Source organism: Diadema setosum, chromosome 1 (assembly GCF_964275005.1).
Source record: "Diadema setosum chromosome 1, eeDiaSeto1, whole genome shotgun sequence".
NCBI lineage: Eukaryota > Metazoa > Echinodermata > Echinoidea > Diadematoida > Diadematidae > Diadema > Diadema setosum.
In genome coordinates, this window is record NC_092685.1 from 19,416,853 (window position 1) to 19,444,208 (window position 27,356).

Here is a 27,356-nt window from a genome sequence, read left to right on the forward strand (position 1 = left end):
TCCCCACTTCCGGCCAGAACCAGTGACAATCGAAACTTCCTCATCATGCCCACCCGTTCCATATATCGCATCCTGAACAAATCAGCGAACTCTTTGCCGTCATTCACCTCAACAGCCTGACATGAAAACGGCGTGCTGTCACCAACAAAGACAATTCACTGGTCTGACATTCATCGTCCCCCTCCTCCAAACGTGATGGAGATATACAGTATAAACTGTTGCACAATGTCCTGCCACCACTCACAGTCCTCCACCACTTCAACCCTGATATTTCACCAATGTGTGGATGGTGCGACGAAAGGGGGACCATTCTTCACCTGTTTCTCACCTGCGAGGCCATACAACCTGTCTTGGACCTTCTCCACAACCTGCTATCGCGTCTTCTGCCTACGGTCAAGCTCGACTTCGACCTCTACTTGACACTGGTCCCACATGCGCGAGGTCAAAGCAGGGAAGCCGTGTGCCTATCCAATTATCTGATCATCAGCCTAAAGAGCACCCTCTATTGGCTCTATCGTACCTCTCGGTTGCTAGACCCGATCCCCTTTTGGACAACAAAAATAAAGAACAGGATCACTTTTGAATATGAATTTTATAAGCTACAGAACAACACGAGCACCTTCACAAAACGATGGTCTCACAATAACTCACTCTTAACGATGCACGGGGAAAACATCACATGGTTGATACAATAATTAATATTATTGTCAACATTATGACCTCCATTTGCTTTTGTGTCACTCTCAGGTCAACATATTTTAAGCAAAAGTATGAGAATTTTTCATGCTGACTATAAGCACTGCTTATTGTTTTTGATTTGGCGGCCATATAGGGCCAGTTTCCACCTACCATTGATTGACACTCCTGATTTGTACTAAATACCTCGATTTTACTGCATTATAGAAACGGCAAACCACCCGTGATGTACTAAATGCAAAAAAAAAAAAAAAAAAAAAAGGAAAATATCGAGAACGAATATGTTTCCCGCTTGAAATAAATTGTATGTATTTATTATGATATGTTCCAATGTGAATAGCATGCAAGTGTGATGTAAACAAATAGTCAGGTCGCTTAATTAATGTCAAAATTTGGGCTTACCGTTACAAGGCGGATAAAAGCACCAAATTTGGAGAGGTGATCCTCTAGGACCTTCTCATTAATATTAGAGTAGGAGTCCTTTGGAATTTTTTGAATTTTGGGGTGAAAATAAATTTCAATGTTTCTTTATATTCATGATAGATACATACCGCATTTGCGTAACTAAGGGAATATGACAACATATAAGTTAAGATCTGTTGTGAATTGATTTAATTTTCATGGAACTGAAAACATAAACCCAAAGTTGAGACCATGATCAACATCAAAGTATTTGACACATGGAGTTGGTGGAATTAATTACTGATCAAAACGTAATATACACATATTATATACCGATCATGTATGTACACAGTTTAAATAGACAGAAAATAGTTTTTGAAATAAACATTTTTCCTACTCAGGATCCATGCAGGTGGGGGCGCAACGGGCGGGCCCCTTTCTATTTTTTTTTTGTTAAAACAAAAATAATTTAAAAAAAAAAAAATGGAGGGGGAGGGCATGCGCCCCCTTTAATTTTTTAAAGGCGCCCCTTCCCCCTTACGGAATTCCTGGATCCGCCCCTGCTACTCCCATGCTCTGAGACTCACTTTACACTGAAATTATTTTGCAGTGCAGTAAAATTTATTTGTGGATACAGTGCACTCCTGATATAACGAACGCGGTAATATTTTTCGTTCCCTTAGAACGAAGTAAGAAATCAGGTCCCAAAACTATCATCTACCTTTCTACACTTTACTGTTCGGTTATAACGAAATTTCGATATAACGGAAAAAACCCCTGCCGGTCCCGACGACGTTTGTTATAACGGGGGTGCTTTGTACTGTCTTCTTATGGAAACATTGGACTCCCGTCATAAATCTAGCAAGCTCTAAATTCCATGAAATTGGATGGTCATCGAATAAGCAACTATCACTTAAACCAGAAACAGCCACATTGTAAAGACAGACATTTAAGAAACCACTGGTGAGGATGTTAGACTACATTCAGCTACTGCTTTCTTCCTGTGCCACCGACACGTGTCTCAGCAAACAGTTGGCAACAGAAAATTTCCCTTCTGAGATTATGGGTGAGCTTTATCTTTTACAGTGAAACCCCGATATAACGAGGTCCGTGAGACCGCCGATATTGTCTCGTTATAATCGGTTCCTCGTTATAATCGTACGCACTAAAAACATAGAAAAACATAAGCATGGAATCACATACCAATCAATCAAACTTATGAGCAGTCTTTGCGTTGTTATTACACAAGTTAATGGATCATTATTATTGAGAAAGAATAAAAAGGAATCTTGTGAGTTGATACCAAAAGAATAAAAAAAAAAAGAAGGGGTTGAAAACGCGTTCTTTGTTTTCTTCCGAAAAATCTCTTTGCGAGTGTTGTGCATGCGTTCTTGAAAAGTGCACGGCAGGGTTGAATTTGTAATCCTTTCTAGACCTATCTCTTCCTCGAGTATTGAACCATTCTAAAAGAATAAAAATATCGTTTGTGAAACACAGTATAAAATCTTAAAGGACAAGTTCACCTTCATTAACATACGGATTGAGAGAATGTAGCAATATTAGTAGAACACATCATTGAAAGTTCGAGGAAAATCGGACAATCCGTTCAAAAGTTATGAATTTTTGAAGTTTTTGTGCAGTCACCGCTGGATAAGAAGACTACTGCAGTGTATGATGTGACATGCGTACAGCAATATAAGGAAAATATAGAGAGAATTTCACAAAATTTCATCTTTTGAAAAAAGTACACATTCCCTTGACTCGTTATACCGACATATGTTATGGGTACTATTATTCCCATTGCCTTTAGAAAGAGGCAAGTCAAGTGTTCTTTTATTATGCGAGAAAAGTGAAAATATGTTGAATTTTCTTTACATTTTCTTTATACTGTTGTACTCATATGACATCACGAGCCTTAGTAGTCTCCTCATCCAGCGGTTCCAACACAAAAGTTTTAAAAATTCATAACTTTTGCATCGATTGTCCAATTTTCCTCAAACTTTCACTTATGTGTTCTACTAATATTGCTGCATTCTCTTAATCCTTATGTTAATGAAGGTGAACTTGTCCTTTAAAGGTACTAGCCCACATTTGCAAACCCACGAAAATCAAAACTGCATAAAACAGGTCCAATATGACTTCAAGTACAAGTTATAACAGTAACATACCTCACCTGTTGCTCTTTGTCTATACCATTCGATAAAAGAGAGAAAAATCATCGTTTTAAAATAAATTTTCAAACCGGGTCAACCCGACCCAAAATCGAATTGCGAGCGCGGGCTAGCTACGTACATCAACTTACACATGCATGTAGTACGCGCTGGACCGGAGCTAGCGAGCGTTTTTATACGCATGCATACGGTGCATATTCATTTATTTTTATGAAAGTAATGGACTAATTGGAACGAAATTTTGCACAGGTGTTACTGCAATCATACCCAAACTCCATGCTAATTATGAGACCAATCACTGCAGGTTTACAAATGTGGGCTGATACCTTTAATAAACAAAATCACATTGTATTAAAAACGTTTGTTACTTTTTTTTTCTGAACATGGGTGCAAGCAGAGTAACATGCATTATTCAGCTTATTTCACCCTGTGTGCGCCCAGCGGGATCGCGATAATTACATTAATTATTTAGGCTGTATTCCATGATGTTTGCACCACCAGGGGTTGAAAATGCGATTTGTATTTTTCTCCCCGCAATCTCTTCGCATTTTGTACATGCGTTCTTGAAAGGTACACGACATGGTTGAATTCGTGATCCTTTTTACGCCTATCTCTTCCTCATTATAACGGACCATTCTGAAAGAATGAAATAATTCATTTGTAAAATACAGTGTGAAATAATAATGAACATCACGATGATTTCATTAATTATTTCTCCTGTAATCTCTTACGTAGTGTACACATCAATGTTTCCCAACCAGCAAAACAACTGGAAGTCGGAACTAATATGGAAAGGATTATGATATTATGTAATCCCGTGAGATTTTTGTGCCAAAATTAATTTTTTGGCTAACTTGATCAATTTGGGGGTTCTGAATCCAAAAAAACTTTGGTTCCATTTTTTCTGACCATGTCTTCAGCCGCCATTTTGAATTTCAAAATGGCCGCCATAGCAAACTGTATTTTGACACATATCTCATAAAGTAAGCATTGTAAAAGCTTCAAATTTGGTGTAAAATACATAGTTGTGATGTCAGACACTCTGATATATCTTTTTCTGATATTGTGGATTGTTTTGATAAGATTTGTAGGCTGCCATCTTGAATTTCAAAATGGCCGCCATAGCAAAGAGTATTTTGATCCATTTCTCATACGGCGAGCATTGTAGAAGCTTCAAATTTGGTGCAAAATGCAAGGTTGTGATGTCAGTCACTCTGATATATCTTTTTCTGATATTGTGGATTGTTTGATACAATTTGTAGGCAGCCATCTTGAAATTCAAAATGGCCGTCATAGCATTTTTACCCATATCTCAGTTTGCAATTATTATTAGAGCATCAAATTTTCAAGAATGCACATGCTTGTGGTTTCCAACATTCCAGTGCAGCTGTTTCCTAATTGTGGATCATTAAATAAGCCACCATCTTGAAATTCAAGATGGTGGCCATAGAAAAACATATGTGGTAAGCGCCTAAGATGAATTTGACAAAATTGTCCTAGTTAAATCAAATTCATTTCCAGGTCACGCAGAGTGATAGCCATAAATTCAAAATGTAAGGACGAGATTCTAATGGGGGGGGGGGGGGGGCATGCCACTTCCATACCCCATATCATGACCGGTGTGGGCAAGCGTGTATGCGTTACATCCCATCACGTCCCATAATAGCTAGGTGGGTGTAGGCCTATGCGGTTAACGTACTGCGCGCTACACAGCTATGCGCTTTTATACACACTTGATTTGTTTTTGCCTCTCAACCAACACATTATTTGGCATCGTGAAACCTCGTCGATAATTATATTTAATCCCAGTTATCAAATATTAGTATAAAAGCAAGCGTTGATACGATTGGGTGTGATCTCCAAAAACTTGATATTGCCTAGAGAGAATGAAGACAAACAAGGAAAAGTCTCGCAATGGCAAAAAAAAAATGCCATATTATGATCACCCTACCAGGCATCCCATTCACAAGCCTGTTTGTTGTCCACAAACTGAAACAACTCATCAGGGAGTTCATAATTGCTGGATGTATTTCTGGAATAACACAGAATGAATAAGGACTTAATAGGCTTTTTCCTGATTACCCTTGTGTGGGTCATCCTCAGTTATCAAGACTTCCAAGATATTCACTGCTGTACTACCAATGATTCTAAAACTACAAAGGAGCAATAACAGCCCGGTTCTGTGGCGCTTTGGATGCATCAGAATTCCTCAACAATAGAAAACCATCATACGAGATTAATCTACAAAATTGTAACTGCAAAAGCTGATGAATGTGGTGCTTGGCAATCAGGTATCGAAAACATTCAAGGGGGTATCAATAGAAAGAGATAAAAAGGGAAGTTTTCATGTTCTGTACTAAGAATTTGTATCTGAAAGAATTAAAAAAAAAAAATCTATCCGGGATAGTATGAGAAAGGCCAGACATTCAGCTCTTGCAATATTATACACCGTGTGAGATTGGATCCAAAGTGATTAAGCTTAAGAGGATCACTAACTTCTCATAACACTTCTACTGGTTCAACAGTCTGATAGACCTGCCATTATCCAGTCATTGCTGGACGATACAATTATCGGAAGGTATAAGTTCTAAGTAATTACACAATCATTCTTATGATCTTCTGATTTTATGGCCTTCTCCCATTCTCACTAACAAAAGTTCATTTTTCATACCCATTCCTTAGAAACCCACAAAATTGAGCCAAATAATCAGCCTGAAAGTTGAAATACTGAGCATTCAATTCCATCTGACACATATACCACATCATAAAAAGAAAAGAAACAAAGGGTTCACCAAAGATGCCATGGGAGCTGTCACCCTTCACGAGGAAGCAGATATCCTCATTTCATTGCATGTATTAGATGCTCCTTCAGGAGCAACAGAGAAAATCAGAAATACTTGTATTGATGATTATCATGTATAGACACTGACATTTATAGTATTTTTCATTCTCCTGATGGATCTTTGCTTTGCTCACTGCATCGCATGTTGTCTGCTCCATCACTGGAAAAGGAAATGATAAAAGTACAATTGACATTGTTAAGAGATTACGTTCTACAGTTTGTCGCGGAAAAACAAAGGTCTGCTTGGTCATGCCTTTTGTGGTGCCAGCTGAAGTTGAAAATTTGAGGATGTCTCAAAGAGCAGATGGACCAAGAATTATCTAAGCCTTGAATCATGCAGAATGTCCAATGACACAGTCCATCATGCCTTCTAGAAGTTGGCCGTGGATGACTTCAACCAGGACAATCTCCCACTTTGCCCTCGTAGAGTCTCGATACAATTACATCCAGGGGAACAAACCTCGTAAACTTTCACAACCTAATCTGTGCCTCTACTACAGGGGAATATTATGTAGTTATTTCCAGAGGATATACATAAACTGTGCAATCCTTTGAGCATTCTACACCAACGGTAGCCACAGAATTCATTATCATGTTCGATGGCAAGAAATGCAACATTCATTGTTTCTGGAAGAATTTAGAACCAATTCTCCCCTATGTACAGCCTTATACAAGTGCTGTGACTTCAAAAACACATGCAAGGAATGAGCCTATAGAAGACATTAACTAAATGACTATCCCATGAGTTTTTGAGTATACGGCTAATATTGTTTATTTAAACTCTGCCACCAAATCATCTTAATGGGAGCACTTAGTCACTCAGACACAGTTATTGAGATACTTTTGAACGTCATTTGTTTTAACACCAGAATCACATGATTTCCCATTCACAAATTTTACCCAATTAAGTGCATGCAATGCTCTTAAAGGAATGTTTCCCACGGCAACCATTTTGCATTTCAACATGGCAGTCTACAGGAAATAGTCCCGCGTATGCAATAATGATACTATTCATTGAAATGACTGACTTGGACACGAGTGCTCCAGCATGCTTGAGTTTGCAGTTTAAAGATCTTACATTACCAAATATGGGTCAAAATCCATCTTGAATTTCAAGAGGGGCAGCCAATGTGAATAATCCATTATTACAGAATGTATATAATCATGTGTGTGTGTTTTTAAAAGAATGTACACTGTACGCCACCATAAACATTGATATGCCTAACAGTTGTTTGTAACCAGAGATATTAGCTGAAAAGCAGCCATTTTGAATGTTAAGATGGCAGCCTCAAAAATGATCTGCATTTTGAGGGAGGGGAAAAGTTCATCTGAATGTTCAACATCATGAGCCCGGTTTATGCCCGAAATGTGAACTTTCTGTATTGTTTACAAACATGATATATGGGTCCAAACATACATTCTAGTATAGCGGCCATTTTGAATTTCAAGATGACCACCTATGATATCAAAGTGGACCATCGTTTCAGAAAAAAAATGTTTCAGAAAACGATGTTTCAGAAAGTCTGATAGCATACGCATGCTCTTTGCCCCGAATAAAACCTTACACATTGCATACGATATGAGATATAGGCCCAATTACATTTGCTGTGGTGGCCATTTTGAATTTCAAGATGGCCGCCAACCAAAATGATCCATTAAAAAAATACATGTATATTAGCATGTCTGGCATCATAAGCATGCTGTTTTCCCCAAATTTACACTTTCAATAATGCTTACAACCTGAGATATAGGTAAAAATACATTTAGCTATGGCGGCCATTTTGAATTTCAAGATGGCAGCCTACAGATTGTATTAAAACAATCTACAATATCAGAAAATGGTGTATCAGAATGTCTGACATCATAAACATGCTTTTTGCATCAAATTTGAACCTTCTATGATGCTCACATTATGAGAATTGGGTCAAAATACAGTTTGCTACGGCGGCCATTTTGAAATTCAAAATGGCGGCTGAAGACGTGCTCGAAAAAAATGGAACCAAAGTTTTTTGGATTCAGCACCCCCAAATTGACCAAGTTAGCTAAAAAAATCAATTTTGGGACGAAAATCTCACGGGATCCAACATTTCGACATAGCAGACTGTACTAATTCCCAAATCATATTTCTCCATGTTCTGTCACCAGTTTGTTTCAGTGAATGAAACACTTTTGAATGAGTATTTTTTTTTTTCACATTACGGACTGGTTTCAGCTAGTATCAAGTAGACCGCCTACGCGTATCTCGAAAAAAATCAAATAATTATGTTCAAAGACTGAAGAACATCGGGTCGTATCCCTGTGTCTTATCGCATGGTTTATAAGAAAACATGCAAGGAACGGTACTCAGCATTTGTCACTGATAAAGGAGGAAAAAAGAGGGATAGCGGCGGGACTACTGAGCCTGGCACATTTGTTTCCTCTTCCCGCCTCAGATCATTCATTGATAGAAAGACGGCATGAGGATCGCTACAATAAAGCTCACGTGTCTATGCACATATAAATCGTGATACACGCGCGCGCTATGTGGTCAGAATGACTGCAGAACGAGCAAGAGAACAGAAGGATAGCGTGAATTCGGTTTTTAATGTTTCGTCTGTCGCGTGTTTGAAAGCGGCAGGTCAAGAAATGGAACCTCGTTGTATCCGATCAAAATTGCTTATATGTTTCTTTATCATGACGCACCGAAGATGTCCTCGGTATAACCGGAATCTCATTATAACCGAACTCGTTGTAACCGATCCGTTTTACCATAGGTTTACACTGAAAGAAAATGGGACCGACGTGATAACCTCGTTAAAAGCGGTTCCTCGTTATAAGCGAACTCGCTATAACGGGGTTTCACTGTACCCGGAATTTTACTGATAATTATACCAAATAAGACAGAAAGATAGACACGATGTCTTGTCATAGTTATGCTGGCCATAATCTATATTTGTGTTAAAGATGGTTTAAAGTTTCGTGGGCTGACTTTGGCTGAGGGAGGTTTGTTTTGCAGAATGTTTCATTAGACGAAAGGAACTAACTGACTAGGGATAGTCGCTTTATAAGAAACTGTATAATGTCCCTTTATAGATGCGATGGAATCCAAAGGTTTATACAATAAGCGGATTAAATTCCAATACCTTTGCTTTTCAGAATGTGATCCATCATGGCATTTAAATGGGATCATTGTGTGATTTGCCAGCAAGACACCATTGAACCCTTAAAGTGTGTCTTGAATAGTTCAAGGGCAAGTGGTGACAAGACAGAGGCCTATATACTAGTCATTCCTGTCCAATGCCGAGCAGTTCCGAGCCATTAATGCTGTTCAAGTTGAACTCTGTTTGGGGAGTGTAGAAACTGTTGAAAGCTTTGTTCCACACTCAGCTCAATGGCATAAGCCTTGCCATTTAAAATTCAATGATTCTAAATTGGAGAAGGCAGAAAAGAAGAGAGTTCACACCCAAAATGAAGATCAGAAAAGGCCCACTAAGCGCAGAGCATTAGATGTTCAAAAATGTTTCTTCTGTGAGAAAGGAGCAGAGAGTGGAGGATTTCCTCCATAAAGTGTCAACATTCGACGCTGATAAAAATATCCCTGACATGATCACAGAGCTCAATGACACCTTACTATTGACCAGAACAGTTGGAGGAGATCTCATTGCAATGGAAGCAGAACATCATTGACATGTCTCGTCAAGCTCAGAAATAGATATCGCAATCACACTCGCAAGGCAGGCCAGACGCCAGAAATCATAGATGAGAGGGCTCCTGTTCTAATGTTGTTTCATGATCCTCAAGGAATCCGTGCGCCAAATTTGATGTTTTTATCCGCCGTGTATAGAGCAAATCGGGAAAAAGCACGCAAAAGAACAAGCGAACAACCATTTTTTAAGGGGGGGGGGGTCCCGCCACTTTTGCCCTATTATACCCCCCCCCCCAGCAGTTTAGAGACATTATACGCAAGAATATAAACAATGCTCCTACCGTAATGTACAAATTCATGTTCTAAACCAAACCAAAAAGAAAAATATGTATTGTCAGCGTATCACCCATGCAATAACATGAAAAGTGAGGGGTTTGCCATAAGTGTCCGTCATTTTGGAACTTGATCTTTTTATGTGTGGGTGTGTTTTCCTTACAAATTCCAGGAGGGTTCCTACTCTATTATTATTTACTAGTCCTCAAGGAATGCGTGTGCCAAATTTGATGTTTTTTATCCGCCGTGTATAGAGCAAAACGGGAAAAAAAAACACGCAAAAGAACAAGCAAACAACCATTTTTTAAGGGGGGGGGGGGGGGGGGTCCCGCCACTTTTGCCCTATTATACCCCCCCCCCCCCCCCCCCAGCAGTTCAGAGACATTACGCAAGAATATAAACAATGCTCCTACCGTAATGTACAAATTCAGGCTATAAACCAAACCAAAAATAAATATATATACATACGTATATATATATATATATATATATATATATATATATATATATTGTCAGCTTATCACCTATACAATGACATGAAAAGTGAGGGGTTTGCCATAAGTGTCGGCCATTTTAGAATTTGATCATTTTATGTGTGTGTATTCCAGGAGGGCTTCTACTCTACTATTGTTTACGAGTCCTCAAGGGATCCGTGTGCCAAATTTCAATGTTTTTATCCGCCGTGTATATTAAGAGCAAAACGGAAAAAAGCACGCAAAAAAACCCAATCGAACAACCATTTTTTTAAGGGGGGGGGGGGGGGGTCCCGCCACTTTTGCCCTACCCCCCTCCCCCTTCTTCTTCTTCTTCTTCGTCTTCTTCTTCTTCGTCTTCTTCTTTTGGGAGGGTGATGTAAATAAAGTACCATTTTGAAAAGTCAAAAAAGTGAAGAGTTTGTTTGCAAAAACCGACAAGTCCATTTTTGAAGATTTTGAAGTACGGTCTCTGTCATAAAGCACAAAATGATACCTTTTGAATGATATATCGGTCAATACATATAAAGGTAAAATTTTGAAGTTATGGTCAAAAGAAGCAAAAATTTTCTTATTATTCTCTTTGTTTTTCTTGACCTTTAATCGCAAATATCTCCATTAGGCAAATATGGACTTATCAGTTTTTTGCGAACAAACTCTTCAAGTCTTCTTCTTCTTCTTCTTCTTCTTCTTCTTCTTCTTCGTCTTCTTCTTCGTCTTCTTCTTCTTCTTCGTCTTCTTCTTCTTCGTCTTCTTCTTCTTTTGGGAGGGTATTGTGAATTAGCGGAGACATCGCAATCCGTGCCTCGTAGAAAGTTCTCTGCTACAGTTCGGTGTTTCGTGCTAGGCGGAAAGCATGGTTGCGAGCACACTCAGAAATGTGGCTCATAATGCATCCTCTTTGCGCTTCCACTGCAGGCACACATACCCATACCCACACACACTCACTATTATATCTTACTCACAGATACGCAGGGATTTGTGGGAAAGAAAGATGCATTAAGGTATCGATGCAGAAGGCAAAGAAATGAAGGTTACATACCCTAACGTGCGAAAACGGAAAATAAAAGGGATGCAAGGACGATGGGAGGTTTCGTTAGTTGGTACAAAACACGGGCACTGTATGCAATTAATGAACAGTGGTAGACAATAACAAAACACTATGTAATTGCGACTATCGGAAGAGCCAGAAGGACGTTGCGGATTTGTTTACATTTTTTTTTTTTTTTTTTTGCCTGTACTTGCCAAGCATTCGACTTAAAGAACGGGTCTTCTTCAGGGTTTAAATACAAATATGATAAAAGTCAACCATCATTTTGTAGGAAATAAAATAGTGAAACGAAAAAGCAATATGGATCAACATAAACTCAAACATTATGACAGAACGGTATTAGCAATAAAGCTGTCTATTAACTTTCAACTGAATTCAAGTCAAATCTTAATATTTTGATATAGATCTAAGCATATTAATTTACTTATATCAAACGCGTTTATACATAATTATACCTTAACTGAGCCAGAGCAAGAGAAGGAAAACTTGTTATGTTTATATCTATTCATTCCTGGTGTCTCTTGACTGAGGAATGTAGGAATATAGGAAGTACCCTAATTTTTATCAATGTGTCTTCCTCGTGTCTACCCGACAAGGGCGCAAAGACAGCGACAATCACTTATGGCGACCGAGCAAAAGAAGCGTGTAGGTCTATGTCAAAAACCATAAACATGTGTCCTTGCACCCGCAGTACTTGCGCAAGCCAAGAAGAGTATGTTCAACTCAGAAAGGGGGCAGCTTTGCAAGTCTTTATCTTTAAGGGGCTGGGAGGAGGGGCAAGTATTGTACGATACCCCTCGATTCCGCTACAATAGAGTACTTGGATGTGGGCGGAGTGTCTGCAATGATATGGCAATGCTGAGGGTAAACGGCATCCTTACTGTGACCAGATTCCAATGGTAGGCGGTGGCGGCTACAGCCTGCGCCGCTGTGGAGCACGCCGGGCCAATGATGATGATCTTCTGCGGAGTGTGGAACAGGTGGTTGAAAAGGACACGAGTACCAAGACCAGCTCCACACTATAGAACAAGAGACAAGACAACTATTGTTAGTTTCTTTTTCCTCTGCATAATCTTTACACAGATTGTCATTACATTTTGTCTTGCCTCCCTGATCAAATGAACCTTTTTTTTTTTCATTTTAATGTTGAAATATTTATCTTAGAACAACAAGAACATACATCTCTCAATTACACGATTATCCCACTACATAAATATATACATAAATTCAATTATTCAAAAATATCTCGAGCTAATTTTAGTATATTAGCTAGCTATACTGTGGAATACAATTTGAAATAGTTATAATTTGATATTACCTCATATTGATTACGATTGTATCATTTGGGACACTTGTTCCAAAACATTATTGTTAAAGCTTCAGAGAAGTTAAAGCCTTAGTAAGTTCGCCCGATTGGTGCTAAACGCTGATTTGGACACATCAAAAGATGTCTTAATGCTCTTCACTAACGGAAGACGGTTAAACAAAGAATTAAGTATCAGTATACCGTGTTGCCATTTACAAAACTAAGAATGGGTTGTACCGTCATATCTGGACTACACTGTTTTTAATTGCCACGTGCAATTACCACCAGATACGCTATATGAATAATCCACTTTATCTACTTCAAAAACAAAATTTGATTTTTCGCTTTTAAATAAACTACTAGTAAATATTCAATATTCACAGACTTTGAACACTTTTAAGCAGGGAATGAGTAAACCCAATATTCAATTCATTTTTTTTTTTTTTTTTGGTTGAGATAGTAACTTCTATTGTTTCTTTTTATCTTATGCTGTGCCTCGCTTTGTCATATAAAGTACACTGTTATATGACAAATAACAGCGGTGAGTTGGCTCAGTCGATAGCGCGTCTGCCTCACGATCGCGCGGCCCGGGTTCGAACCCGAGTCTGGACTGAGCAATGTTGTGTGTAAGCATACCGTCCCCTCTTGCAAGAGGCAAAACACTCTGTCCCTGAGGACATAAAAATGGAGGTCCCGTGTATGAGAGAGTAACAACTCATGCACGTAAAAGATCCCGCTTCATTCATTCATCGCAAAGAGCAGGGTGTTTAACCCGGTGAAGTGGTCCCACCTCACATCTAACTGAACCCCGTGGAAGACCAGCTTAACGTAGCTGAATATGGGCTATCCAGTCATCTCCTCAGATGGAAATTAACAAACAAAACAAGCAAAACAAACAAACTGTTAGCTTTACATCAGAAGTTAGAAATGTTTATTGTGCATGTTGTTGTGTTGTAGTGTGTTTCGTGTTTGGTATGCAGTTTTGTGGAAACGTGGCTTTTAATTCTATTTTTGTTTAAATTGTTCGATTTTGTTTATCATGCTCGGAAAGCTAATCATTTGCAATGTTTTTACCCCAATTGTGTGTGTGTGTGTGTTTAATACAGTGGTCTTATATGCTCGCAACATTTTATGTTTCAACGCTCTCTCTCTCTCTCTCTCTCTCTCTCCCTCTCTCTCTCTCTTAGTATTTTATATGGTGTTCATTGTTATTGTTTTTACTTCTGAAACCTATTATTGTGGGATGTATTTCAACGTCACATGCTCTATTGTAAAGCAGGCCCCTCAGTCCTGAATCAGACGTTCCCTGTGAATTTAAAGAAGACCGAATAAATAAACAAATAAATAAACAGACAAGTAACTAAAAACAAACACACAAACAAACAAATGAATACATTTTTGAGTCTCATTTCTCATTCATTTTCGAAAAAAAACCTTAATTTTCATTTTTCTTTAAAAATTGTTTTTTTCTGCCTTTTTATCAACCTTGCAAGAATAATATATGAATATATATAAAGTTTTTATACATTTGTGTTTTAAAAGGGAAAAGTGGGAAAAGCAAAAAGAAATAAAGTATATACCAAATTATGTACATTCGCCGTAAATATGTGACATTTGACGCATCAAGACGAAAAAACAACAACACATGCACGTTTGTGGGTGTACGGAACTTACAAATAGACCCACCAACCTACCCACATATAAACACATACGCACCAAGACAATAACAACAGGCTGAGAGTAGCTCCATAATTTTGTGTGTAGGTTCAGGGCGCTGGTTATATAGTGAAGGAGTGTTGACATTTTGACGCACAAATTTCCCTCAAACTATACAAATGCAGACGAGAAGAATATTAAATTTTATCTAACGTTTATCACTCTACCCATTCCTCTGCTTCCTGACAAAGATGTATCTATACAACTATGTATATGAGCTAAAAATCATTGCACTTTCATTAGTTTTCTAGCGAGAGAGAGAAAATAAAGAAACAAACTTCCTCCCTCATACCACGTTAGCTTGTACATTCCAGTAGGCAGATATGATACATGATTGAGTGTAGAAGCATAAATAAGATATTTCAGGCTCAAACTTCCGCTTCTCGATAGACTGCCCTCATTGTGATGGTGATAATACCTTTAGCACCGCTTGGTATATATTGGAGGCAACCTGGTGTATCAGGCCTTCACGCAGGTATAGCTTTTAATGCATCATCTTATTAGGATTCTAATTCAATTTACATGCTGTAGCATATAACTGTTGCGATGCAGGCAGCAGAAAGCAGAGTAGAATCGTCATTGCCACCACCGCCTCAGTCAGTTGGTGGCATTTCAGCGCTTCCATCCGTTAATGGAGCGTTTGCAACGTGATCGTCATTAACGGCTCCAACCTGCTCATTGATTATTCTCGGTTGAAAATTAGCGGCGACGGATGGGATGCGACGTTTGAACAGGATGAACGCGTTCGGACGAGTCCCGCTAGATACATTGAAGAGCGAGGACGCCAATGATTCGGTAGCAATTAATCTGCTCCGTACCCAAAGCAACAACAGACGATACTTATATAGCAAGCGAAATTAAACGCTGTATACGTGTGAAATGCTTGGCGATACGATTTAGGGAAGTTTTAGGATCATTCCCATCATCAATAAACTGCAGAAAATCGGAAGGGGAGTGCTTTAATCTTGTTTCAGAGAATGTCAACTGAGTCGAAAATCCGAAGTCCCACGTAAACCCCATGATTCCTTTTCGTATTGGTCATTCCGCGAGAAATAAGGAAGTGCAAATTCAATAGAATAATTCAAATTGACATGCAGTCCTCAGGAACTGCATTTATCGTTCAATTTGCTTTACAAAAACACTGTCACGCTATGATGACCAATATCCTACCCTTCGCTTCTTTACGACAGTATTGAAAGGATGCGTTAACTAGATTACGTCTAAGTTAATATAAAATTCCGTCACTTCTTTGGTAACGTCTTTTAAAGTGCGGATGTAGTGCGTATACCATCTCTTTTGGTGTGAGAGTAGACACATTACTAAACTTCATCAGCGTTTGATAAGAACTGACATGTGAGTTAAAGTATCCTTAACAATATATCGATTCGGGCTCCGATTCGGGGGGGGGGGGGGGAGGTATCGATTTTATCCCTCGCTCTAGGAAACCTTAAGTCCCCTAAGATCTTTATCGTGAAATCATACCATGACTAAGCAAGTTTAAATAGACACTAATATCATATACCTTCTACTGTTCCTGTCGTTTTATTGACTATATCTGTATATTGCAGAAAGAAAAAAAAGTCAACGGAGCAGCCAATGTCAGCTCAACAGGAAGCTATGCAGCCCCCCCCCCCCCCCCAACGCACACACACACATACACTCAGGCGGTCAACCATACACATTATGATAGTTCCAGATTCTTAGAAGAAAAAAAAAAAAAGAACCTTTACGGAGGGAAATGGGTTAGGATCCCCCCCCCCTCACGAGCGTTTGGAAGGGGAGCCATCAAAATTGCCCAGTATTTTAAGGTTTTGAAAGGGAGGCCAGCAGAATTTCCCCCTTATCACATGTTTTTGGAAGGGAAGTAACAAAATTACCCCCGAAATGAAGGAAGAGTGCTGAGGATGAGCATCCACAATTTTAGCACCTGCATGGACAGGGATATAGGCCCTATTTAGAGACATTCTCTTGCTGAATGTACCAGAGAGGATGCACTTCCTGCAGCACTTTTCCTTCACTCAGGTTCCAGGTTGGGATTTACACAGATGGACAAATCTGAAAGATGGTGGGAAAGATTTGTAAACTGCCCGTAATTAGAAATATATATTTCGGGGGAAATGATAACAGACTCTCCAATTTTCGGGGATTTTCCCCTTAGAACTAGGCCACGAAAATATACCCCTTTCCCCCCCCCCCAAAAAAAAGGAAAAGTAGAAATATGTCCCCGCCGGAAGCAGCATTTAGTAGCAAAATGTACAACATCGGTAAAAAATCAAGGTCAAAGGTCAAAGAAGTCAAAGGTCAAAATTCTGTGTAGAAGTTTTGAAGCCCTCACCTAGTGCCATCACAAAAAGCAAACGGAATCGAAATCGGGTTTTGATAGAAATGGCGAAGGAGTAGCATTTTGTAGCCAATGTACAATATAGGTCAAAAATCAAGGTCAAAGGTCAAAGAAGTCAAAGGCCAAAATTCTGTGTAGAAGTTTTGAAGCCCTCACCTAGTGCCATCACATAAAGAAAACGGAATCGAAATCGGGTTTTGATAGAAATGGCAAAGGAGGAGCATTTTGTAGCCAATGTACAGTATAGGTCAAAAATCGAGGTCAAAGGTCAAAGAAGTCCAGGGTCAAAATTCTGTGTAGAAGTTTTGAAGCCCTCACCTACAGACTGTAGTGCCATCACATAAAGCAAACGGAAATGAAATTGGGTTAGAAATGGCAAAGGAGTAGCATTTTATAGCAAAATGTAAAATGCAGGTCAAAAATCAAGGTCAAAGGTCAAAGAAGTCAAAGGTCAAAATTCTGTGTAGAAGTTTTGAAGCCCTCACCTAGTAACATCACATAAAGCACACGGAATCGAAATCGGGTTAGAAATGGCGAAGGAGTAGCATTTTGTAGCAAAATGTACAATATAGGTAAAAAATCAAGGTCAAAGGTCAAAGAAGTCAAAGGTCAAAATTCTGTGTAGAAGTTTTGAAGCCCTCACCTAGTGCCATCACATAAAGCAAACGGAATCGAAATCGGGTTTTGATAGAAATGGCGAAGGAGTAGCATTTTGTAGCCAATGTACAATATAGGTCAAAAATCAAGGTCAAAGGTCAAAGAAGTCAAAGGTCAAAATTCTGTGTAGAAGTCTTGAAGCCCTCACCTAGTGCCATCACATAAAGCAAACGGAATCGAAATCGGGTTAGAAATGGCGAAGGAGTAGCATTTTGAAGCAAAATGTACAATATAGGTCAAAGGTCAAGGTCAAAGGTCACAACTGAAATTCTGTGTAGAAGTTTCAAAGCTCCCATGTAGTGCTATCATATAAAGCAAACAGAATCAAAATTGGCTCATAAATGACAGAGAAGTAGCAAATTGAACATTTTGATCACACACGGACGCACAGACAGACGGACGGACGGACAGACAGACGGACGGACACACGGACACACACACGTACGGAGCCCGTTTCATAGTCCCCTGCTCGAACTCGTTCGGCGGGGACAAAAAAAAAAAAAAATCGGGACTGCGCATGCGGTACGGATGACCATGTGAAGGGGGGGGGGGGAGGCAGACACGGTGTAGCGTATCAAAAATAGACTTGTTTTTGGATAAATGAGACAGCATCAAAATATAAAATTTGAGAGAGCATTGATGATAAGAGAGTTTTTGAATCTCATCATCTGGCCAGGAAATTTGTCCATCAACATTAGTGTTTTTTTTTTTTTCACGAAGCATCATTGCAACAACAAACAACAACAGCCAAACAAATACTAATGGTCATATTTCTTCAAATTTTAAAAGTAAACTAATTTATTTTTTATGTAGACACCCATATAAAAATCTGTCAAGTGATATCGCTTACCATGCAAAAAAGTTTCATTTCCATCAACAAAATACTTTTCTTCAGGCATAGTAACGAATACATGTATATATGCGAAAGACAAATAAATTGATAAATGAAATGAAATGAGGTGGCTATTCGATTGGGCAATTTTCTCTATATACTCCGATTATTCATTCAGGATATAAGGGAAAATATCTTTATTAGTGCGGGATAATTCCTTTCTCCGTGGAGTCTCTCTGCTAATGGAAACAATATTGAGGTTAGGCGTTATTATGTGCACTGAATGATGCCATACCCCCCAACTGAGTTAAATCCATGGGATTTTCCAGATTCAGATGTGCCATACATTGAGCGTCATTACCATAAAACATGGACGGTGTCGAAAAAAAAAGTCATTTGGATATGAATTTATCCTGACGGGTACAGGCAGGGACTAAAAGGCAATAACTGCAACGTGACTGAATGTATGTTATTAGAGGCACTTATTGTCATATTCGTTGTGCGTTAGGTATTTGCTGACGCTTCTATGTACGCTTCTTTTAAACCAACCTTCGTCAATGCACAATATATACCCCATTGCACGAGAGCAATTAGTTTGCTCATCCCATTACATGTAATTCCAATTTCATATTTTATCTCAACAGCGAAGAACTATTGCAGTCCCATTTGTAGATGAATATGTAAACAAAGGGAAAATAATGCAAAGATTTGCTGTATTTGCGTGTGAGAAACTTTTATTATTGCAAGAATTTTAGTTGAAGTTAGTTGAAGATAGGGGGACGTCTCTTCATCTCAGAAGTAAGGTGTGATAACCTTAATAGAAAAGGATAGTAAAGATCCTAGGAATAGACATACACGCTAATTATTTTATTGAATGAATATTATATGATTTTTTCTAAACCTTTAGCAAATTGAATAAATGATTAAAAAAATAATTCAGATCAAGTGCAAGGGGTAAAAGGAAGAACAGGAATATTGGTATTCAAGTGATAGACATTTATTATGGTATTTCCTGTTTAACCAAAGATATAAATAGTTTATTGATAGTTGAAGATTTCTGGGAAAAAAAGCTTTGATTCCATTTCTCCTCAATTCCTTTTTACATCATTGGGATTATTGTTTCGTGCTTTCGTATAGACTACTGTCATGATAGCTGTATTATAAATGTGGGTTTTAGTTCCGGCTCAGGATGACATAAATCAAATAAATATTGAAAATAGATACTTAATAATCACAAGGCAAGATGACATATTAAGAAGAAAATTTACATATGAGAGTTTTTAATAGTAGTCATATTGCAAAATAATGTGTGGCGTATTTGCGAGACAGTTCTGCAAAGTGGGATGAATTGGGTGTTGCTTAAGACACTTCGCGCTGATGATGAACATGATGATAGAATTTTATGATTATAGACATTTCGGAACAGTGGTTAAGTTTTGTGATATTCCATCGAGAAGGATTCACGAACATTTTGGGATAGGTTTACAGAAATCATACACTGTATAAGTACGAGATGGTCACCATAATTTTGTATTTGCTTATAAAAATGCACAAAGAAAAAGTAAGGAGACGACCAAGAAGGGCAAATGTTAGGATAGGAAACTTAAGAGAGTTTTAATTTAAATTGCCTCGTGGAGTTGTATACAATAAGGAACATTTTTTGTTAAGTTTGACTTTGTGACGAATAAATAGAGCATGTTTTTCTTGTAAGCAAGGGAAAGAAACACATTTAGATTTAATTTGGGATTGTGTAAAGGGGAAAGTATTGTGGCAATAATTAAGTAAGAATCATTTGAATTGGAGGATATAAACTTGGAAGACGACTCAAACGTATTTTCTCATATCCAGATCCCGACACCTTGGTGGAAACCTTAAATTCAGATCTTCAAAAGGTAATTTATTGGACAAGTTCAAACAAAAACCTTTTAAAAAACCAAGTGTATGTTATTCAGTAATTCTCTAAATAGTCTTTGTAATAATATAGTATTAGATGACACAATTATAGATGTAGTCACATTAACCAAGTTTTTAGGTCTGACAATCTACAAACTTTCGTGAAAGCCACGTATTGATGGTGTTACAGTATCTCGGAATATTGGTGCCATCAATGAAGTTAAGTTTTATTTTTCCACCCCACCCTTTTAATGTTATACTGTTATACTCAACTTTGATTTTGCCTTATCTTAATTACGGTATCATAGCTTGGGGAAACACTCATACAATCTATAATGACAGACTGTATTATACGTCTCCAGGAAAAATAAAAGAGTCCTTCATATAATTTGAAATGTATCTTGGAGATCTCAAGTATACTGGCGTTTTATTTTCCGAAAATAAGATTTTAAAGATAAGTGATCTTTATTATTATTATTATTTTCATCTCGGTCAACTTATGTATAAACTCAGTAGTAACTTATTACCTCCCACCTTCACGGATGCATGTCGAAAACAACTCCTTTCACAGATACCCAACCCATCGCTCTAATGAATTTCATTTGCCTTTAACTAGGAATATTTTTACTTAATCTCTACATTTACATTTGTTGGAACAAAATTTAGGAATAGCCACTGTGATAGCTCAAAAGCGGTCCAAGGTTTAAACTCTTTCAAAATTGATTCAAGGAATATTTTCATACCCCACCCACACATAGTGTGTAGGGGGAGGGGGTATATATGAATCACTCTGAGGTCGGGTGGCCGGTCGGTCGGTCGGTCGGTCGGTCGGTCGGTAGGTCAGTCGGTCGGGCGGTCGGTCCGTTGCAAAATCTTGTGGATCGAACTCCTCTCTCATTTTTTGAACAATTGACACCAAATTTGGCATGTGTGACCACTATCAAAGGTAGATGTGCAAGACACCTTTTTCGTTAGTATCGCATAATGCGTTGCCATTGCAACAGCATATTTTCGTAAAAACTTGTGGATCGAACTACTCTCTCATTTTTTTGAGCAATTAACCCTGAATTTAGCATGTGTGACTGCTTTCAAAGGGAGATGTGCAAGACACCCTTTTCGTTAGTATTGCATAATGAGTTGCCATGGCAACGGCAAATTTTAACAAAATCTTACAAAATGTTGTGGATCGAACTCCTCTCTCATTTTTTGAGCAATTGACCCCAAATTTGGCATGTGTGACCGCTATCAAAGGTAGATGTGCAAGACACCTTTTTCGTTAGTATCGCATAATGCGTTGCCATGGCAACGGCATATCTTAATAAAAACTTGTGAATCGAACTACTTTCTCATTTTTTTTTGGAGCAATTAACTTCAAATTTGGCATGTGTGACCGCTATCACAGGCAGACGTGCAAGACACCTTTTTCATGAGTATTTCATAATGTGTTGCCATGGCAACGGAAGATTTTCATAAAAATCTTACAAAATGTTGTGAATCGCACTACTCTCTCAGTTTTGTATCAATTCAGTTTGAATTTGGGATATGCGATCAATGTAATGCATATTTGTGCAAAACACCTTTGATGTGTGCGTTAATAAGTCTGTTGCCATGGCAACAGCAGTTTTTTTTAACCAATCATACAAAAATGTGTGGATTAGCCTAACTCCTTCAGTTTTTAAGCATTTGGCTTGAAAATTGGCACATGTGACCACTATGGTACGTAGATGTGCACACTTACTCTGTCGTCATTGTTGATCAATGTGTTGCCATGGTAACAGCATAGTTTGAATGAAAATCATACGAAAATATTGTGGATTCAGTTAACTCCTTCAGTCTTAGAACATTTGACTTGAAATTTGGCACACATGGCCACTATAGTGTACAGATGTGCAAACTTAATCTTTTGTCAGTGGTGAACAATGCGTTGCCATGGTAACAGCTTGTTGCACCAAAAAACATTAAAAAAATATTGTGGATTTAGCTAACTTCCTTTAGTCTTCGAGCATTTAGCTAGAAATTTGGCACACATGACCACTGCGGTACGTAGATATGGAAACGTAATCTTTCGTCAGTGGTGATCAATGTGTTGCCATGGTAACGGCATATTTTGAATGAAAATCATACAAAAATATTGTGGATTCAGTGAAATCCCTTACTCTTTGAGCATTTGGCTTGAAATTTGGTACATGTAACCACTATAGCATATAGATGTGCAAACTTAATCTTTCGTCAGTGGTGAACAAGGTGTTGCCATGGTAACAGCATCTTTTCACTAAAATGCATATGATTCAGGTAACTACCACAATTTTTGAGCATTTAGCTCGAAATTTGGCACATGTGACCACTATAGTATGTAGATGAGCATATATAGTCTTTCGTCGTTGTTGATCAATGTGTTGCCATGGTAACAGTATATTTTGAATGAAAATCATGCAAGGGATTCAGTTTACTCCCTCAGTCTTCGAGCATTTGGCTTGAAATTTAGCACATGTGACCACTATAGCATATAGATCTTCAAACTTAATCTGTCATTATTGTTGAACAATGCGTTGCCATGGTAACAACATTTTTTCAACAAAAAGCATGTGGATTCAGCCAACTCCCTCAGTCTTTGAGCATTTAGCTTGAAATTTGGCACATCTGACCACTATGGTACGTAGATGTGCAAACTTAACCTTTCGTCATTGTTGATCAGGGTGTTGCCATGGTAACAGCGTAGTTTGAATGAAAATCATACAAAAATATTGTGGATTCAGGAAACTCCCTCAGTCTTTGAGCATTTTGCTTGAAATTTGGCACATGCAACCATCATAGTATAGAAATATGAATGCAAACTTCATATTTCATTATTGTTGAACAATGTGTTACCATGGTAAAAGTGCATTTTGAATGAAAATCATACAAACATTTTGATTCTCCTAACTCTCTCTCTCTGTTTAGAGCATTTTGGCTTCAAATTTGGCACATGTTACCTCTACATTACCTAGATGTGCAAAAAATCTTTTGTCAGTGTGGAAAATGTGTTGCCATTGTAACAGTATATTTTGAATGAAAATGATACACTAATATTGTTCATTCAACTAATCCCCTCATCTTTTTAGCATTTGGCTTGAAATTTGGCACATGTGATGGCTATGATATATAGTTGTGCAAACTTCATTTTTTTCTTAATGTCCAACATTGTGTTGCCATGGTTACACAATTCTTAATAAAAACCATAGAAATCGTCAGTTTATTTATCTTGCTCACTCAGTTTTTGAGCACTTGACTTGAAATGTGGGACATGTGACTAACAGTGAGCAATACATTTATTCACTGTTGAACAGTGCATTACCATGGTAATTTTTTTTTCCATTGAAAAGTTAAAAAAAAAAATAATTCTGGTTGAGCTTATTCCCTCAGTTGTGGGTGGGGGTATATTAATCACAACGAGTGATAGTTCTAGTTTTGTTTTGTTTTTTTGTAGATATTAACAAACATTCATCTGACCTTTATTATTGAATAGAATGTTTTATACATTCAAATTATTTTTAAAAATGTGCTGATTTGTCAATGGTTGCAAAAGAACTTTTAACTGCAATTCTTAAACATTAAGCTTATAGCTAAGCGGCTCCTTTAATTCATCCTTCACTTTTTGTCTTCTCCATCAACCTTTTTATTTTCACACCATGTTATCAGCTTTTCTTCTCCTCTTTCTCTTATCCTCTTCTGCTCCTTTTTTCCTACTTTCTTTTCTGCATGACAGAAAATAATTACTGGTTCCTAAGTTTATGTAATTTGGTTTTTGCAAACCCGCATTTCATTCATATAAATAGCAGGTCAATTACGTTACTTGATTGTTTGTTTGTTTTTGTTTGTTTGTTTGTTTGTTTTTTGCGAATGGACACTACAAGCATTGTTTTTTAGGCATTCCTCCCCATCTCCAGCATTTTCACATTTCCAAATAGTTTTTTTCTTCACTTCTTCTTTTCACTTTCCTTCAAAAGGCAATTTCACTCATTATACTCTGTAATGTCACATTATTATTATGCACTTCTGTTTTTTTTTTTAAAATCGTATTTGGACAAGTTAGACGCTTAGTTGGAGATGGAAAAAGAATGAATAAACTAATGAATGATAATCATATATTCATGGTTAAGCAAACTTTGTACTTGTAAAGGTCAGGAGAAGCTGTTCCGTCATTAGACAAAACACTTTTTGAACACACATGAGGAAGAGGAAAAGAAATAGTTCTTGAAGATAGAAAGTTAAGATTACATTCGCTAAATTTGAAAAGTGTAAAAGTTGGTTGATATTTTTCCTCTTTTTATGCCTACCCCCATCTCACTCTTCTCCTTTTTAATGTATTGCAGATGGGGAAATGTAAGTAAGACTGAACAAAGAATTTTGATATTTGGAAGAAAAAGAGAGCAGTGGTCCTGGCTTTTACTTAAGAATTAATCCTTAATTCATCAGAAATATGTAAATTAGATAGTGTTGAAATGATTGATGATGGCGCTTAAACATGTGTGTTACATTAGTGTGTGAGTTACATTATAAGGCGGAATGCGTACAAATATCCGTACCCAAGCGAACGTGTGTGTTACATTAACGTGTGTATTATACTAACCTGTGTGTTACATTAAAGACGGAATGTGATGTACAAATATTCATACCAAAGCGAACCAGGATACCCTTGCGTTGGTTGCTCAGTAATCATTCAATGTAATCGCTTCATATACATGACAACATTATCCATGTTGTCACTCTTGTTCCTCACAATAGCCACGAAGCCTCTGGCGCGGATGTAATGCTCATATCTTTCTGATTATTCAAGTAGATTCTGTTGCCTACCTGATATACTTTGTCTAGAAAATATCAAAAGAAAACTACATCCTTTTCCCCCAATTAGGTTTCCTGAGAGGAAAAAAAAGTGAAATATGAGGCCGAAATGACACCAAACTATAAGCAGAATTTCGTGTAGCTCATATGAATTTCTAATATGATACTTTCATAGTTCCGTTTCCTCTTTTTTCATACAACAGCAAGATTAATCTCATTTGTTTTTTTCAGGGATATGCACGTAATAATTATACGTATATGTAATGTGATAGCTATTATGTCGTAAATAATGTCACTCTCACACTAGGCCCAATGTGAACATAATCTTTATTGCCATCATTGATTGCGTCCTTGTGGTATAAAGAAAATAACAAACAAATGGATTTATGAGCATTTCACTGTCATACTATATACATCATAGTATTATGTAAAATCAAAACCATCTAACTGTAGGAAACACTGGTCAGTTATAAAGTGGATATTGTCAGAAGGGTCGTTATCGAAATTCTCTACCTGTTGCTTTCTGCCCCGCACCAACAACCAACAGCGTTAATCAATCATTGCACTGATGATTATAACCCATGAAAAGGCAAGGCCTTTGCAAAACAATGAGTATTGACTTTTAATTAACGTCTATTAAGGTCGGGTCCCAGAGAACGCACTCCTGTAGTTAGCGATATTTACCACAGGGGGAAAAAGTGTCGAGACCTGATGTGTGTGTGTGTGTGTGTGTGTGTGTGTGTGTGTGTGTTTAATGTCTATGTGTGTTTAAAGTCTATGTGTTTAAGGTAAGCTGTATGTATTTCGGGTCAGGCACCGATTGATTTTTTTATTCTTAATCTTTTTTAATTGATCAAGCATTCCTGATTGTATGTTGTGCTTACACATTCAAGAATGTTTTTGTCGTGAAATATAAGTTATTATGTATAGTAATTAAATAAATATTATTGAAAATCAAAAACAATGTAAAAAATGTGTGTGTGTGTGTGTGTGTGTGTGTGTGTGTGTGAGTGTGTGTTTGCTTCTGTTGTATACATATAATATGTCGTTCCACAAGTTGTCACTTCTTGTAACTGAATTTCGTTTGAATGGTACGAACTTGAGAATGTGTAGTGATTTTGACTATCTTGTCATCGTAGTCGAGATGACAAGCCAGTGGCACGGGCCAATGACACCTTACATCGCATCATGTCTATTTGACTTGTTTGTCTCATGTCTAGGATGGGAATTCATATAATGGAGGGTTAATAGCTTAACATTCAAAGGAGGGGGAAGCGCTATTGTGACGTCCGGTACTATTAGCCTAATGGATGAGCAGTACCATCTCACCTGTCATCTCACGCCTTCATTCCGTTCTCTCCACTCTATTTTAATTAGCAGACAGTAAAGATTGCATTAAACTGCACTGTATCAAATTCAAATAGGTTCGCGCACAGCATACCCACACACACGCGCGCACACACACACACACACGCACACACACACTTATACACATACACACACACACACAAATAAAGACTTATTTCTCATGATCCTCAATTATTCAGTCATTCACTTCGATATCATCTCGTTTGTCGAGCCAATCATTTATATTGTGTTTATGTACATCACACACACAAATATAATCTAATGGTCTATTTTAGAATAGGCAATTATGATGCAATAAGAACGCAAATATTGATTGTTTTGAGGGACAAAGCTTCAGTTCAGAGAAAGTTGATATGATATCAAATTCCCGGTGTGATGGCAAGTGTCGCGGTAATGACGCGAATCCTGCTTTCTGATTGGCTGTTGCTTACGAGAAGTTCCTTTTCTACCAAGAACTACTATCCAACAACCTTTCCCGCAGCCTTTATGAAATGAGACGCAGGATGAACACAGTTAGCCATAACGATTTTCAGATTCTCGCATACTGCTAGCTTGCAGACCTAAACTCTTTTCGCGCTTCTCAAAAATGTGAACATGATACCAGTGAGACTATTTGTACCAAACTAAGGAGAAAAAAAAAATGATACACACTATTTCTCTTTCCTTCTCTCTTTTTTTTTTCTTGTCATTGAATTTTCACGGTCGACTTCACTATGTCAATCAATCACAATGACATTCTGAAAATAAAACCAGAAAAATGAAAGATACTGAGACTTAAGGGCAATATGCAGGAATGCGACATGAATAACTTTGCTCACGCTTTCCGGCA

At 37.8% G+C, this 27,356-nt stretch overlaps 1 protein-coding gene across 1 annotated transcript in view; it reads right to left on the reverse strand.

Moving 5' to 3' along the window:
• The window catches only part of LOC140226125 (gamma-aminobutyric acid type B receptor subunit 2-like), a 65,777-nt gene that overhangs the window by 37,789 nt on the left and 632 nt on the right, over window positions 1-27,356 (reverse strand). The window contains exon 2 of the mRNA XM_072309854.1: window positions 12,475-12,612. Coding sequence (XP_072165955.1) covers window positions 12,475-12,612 — 138 coding nt within the window. The remainder of the gene's footprint in view (window positions 1-12,474; window positions 12,613-27,356) is intronic.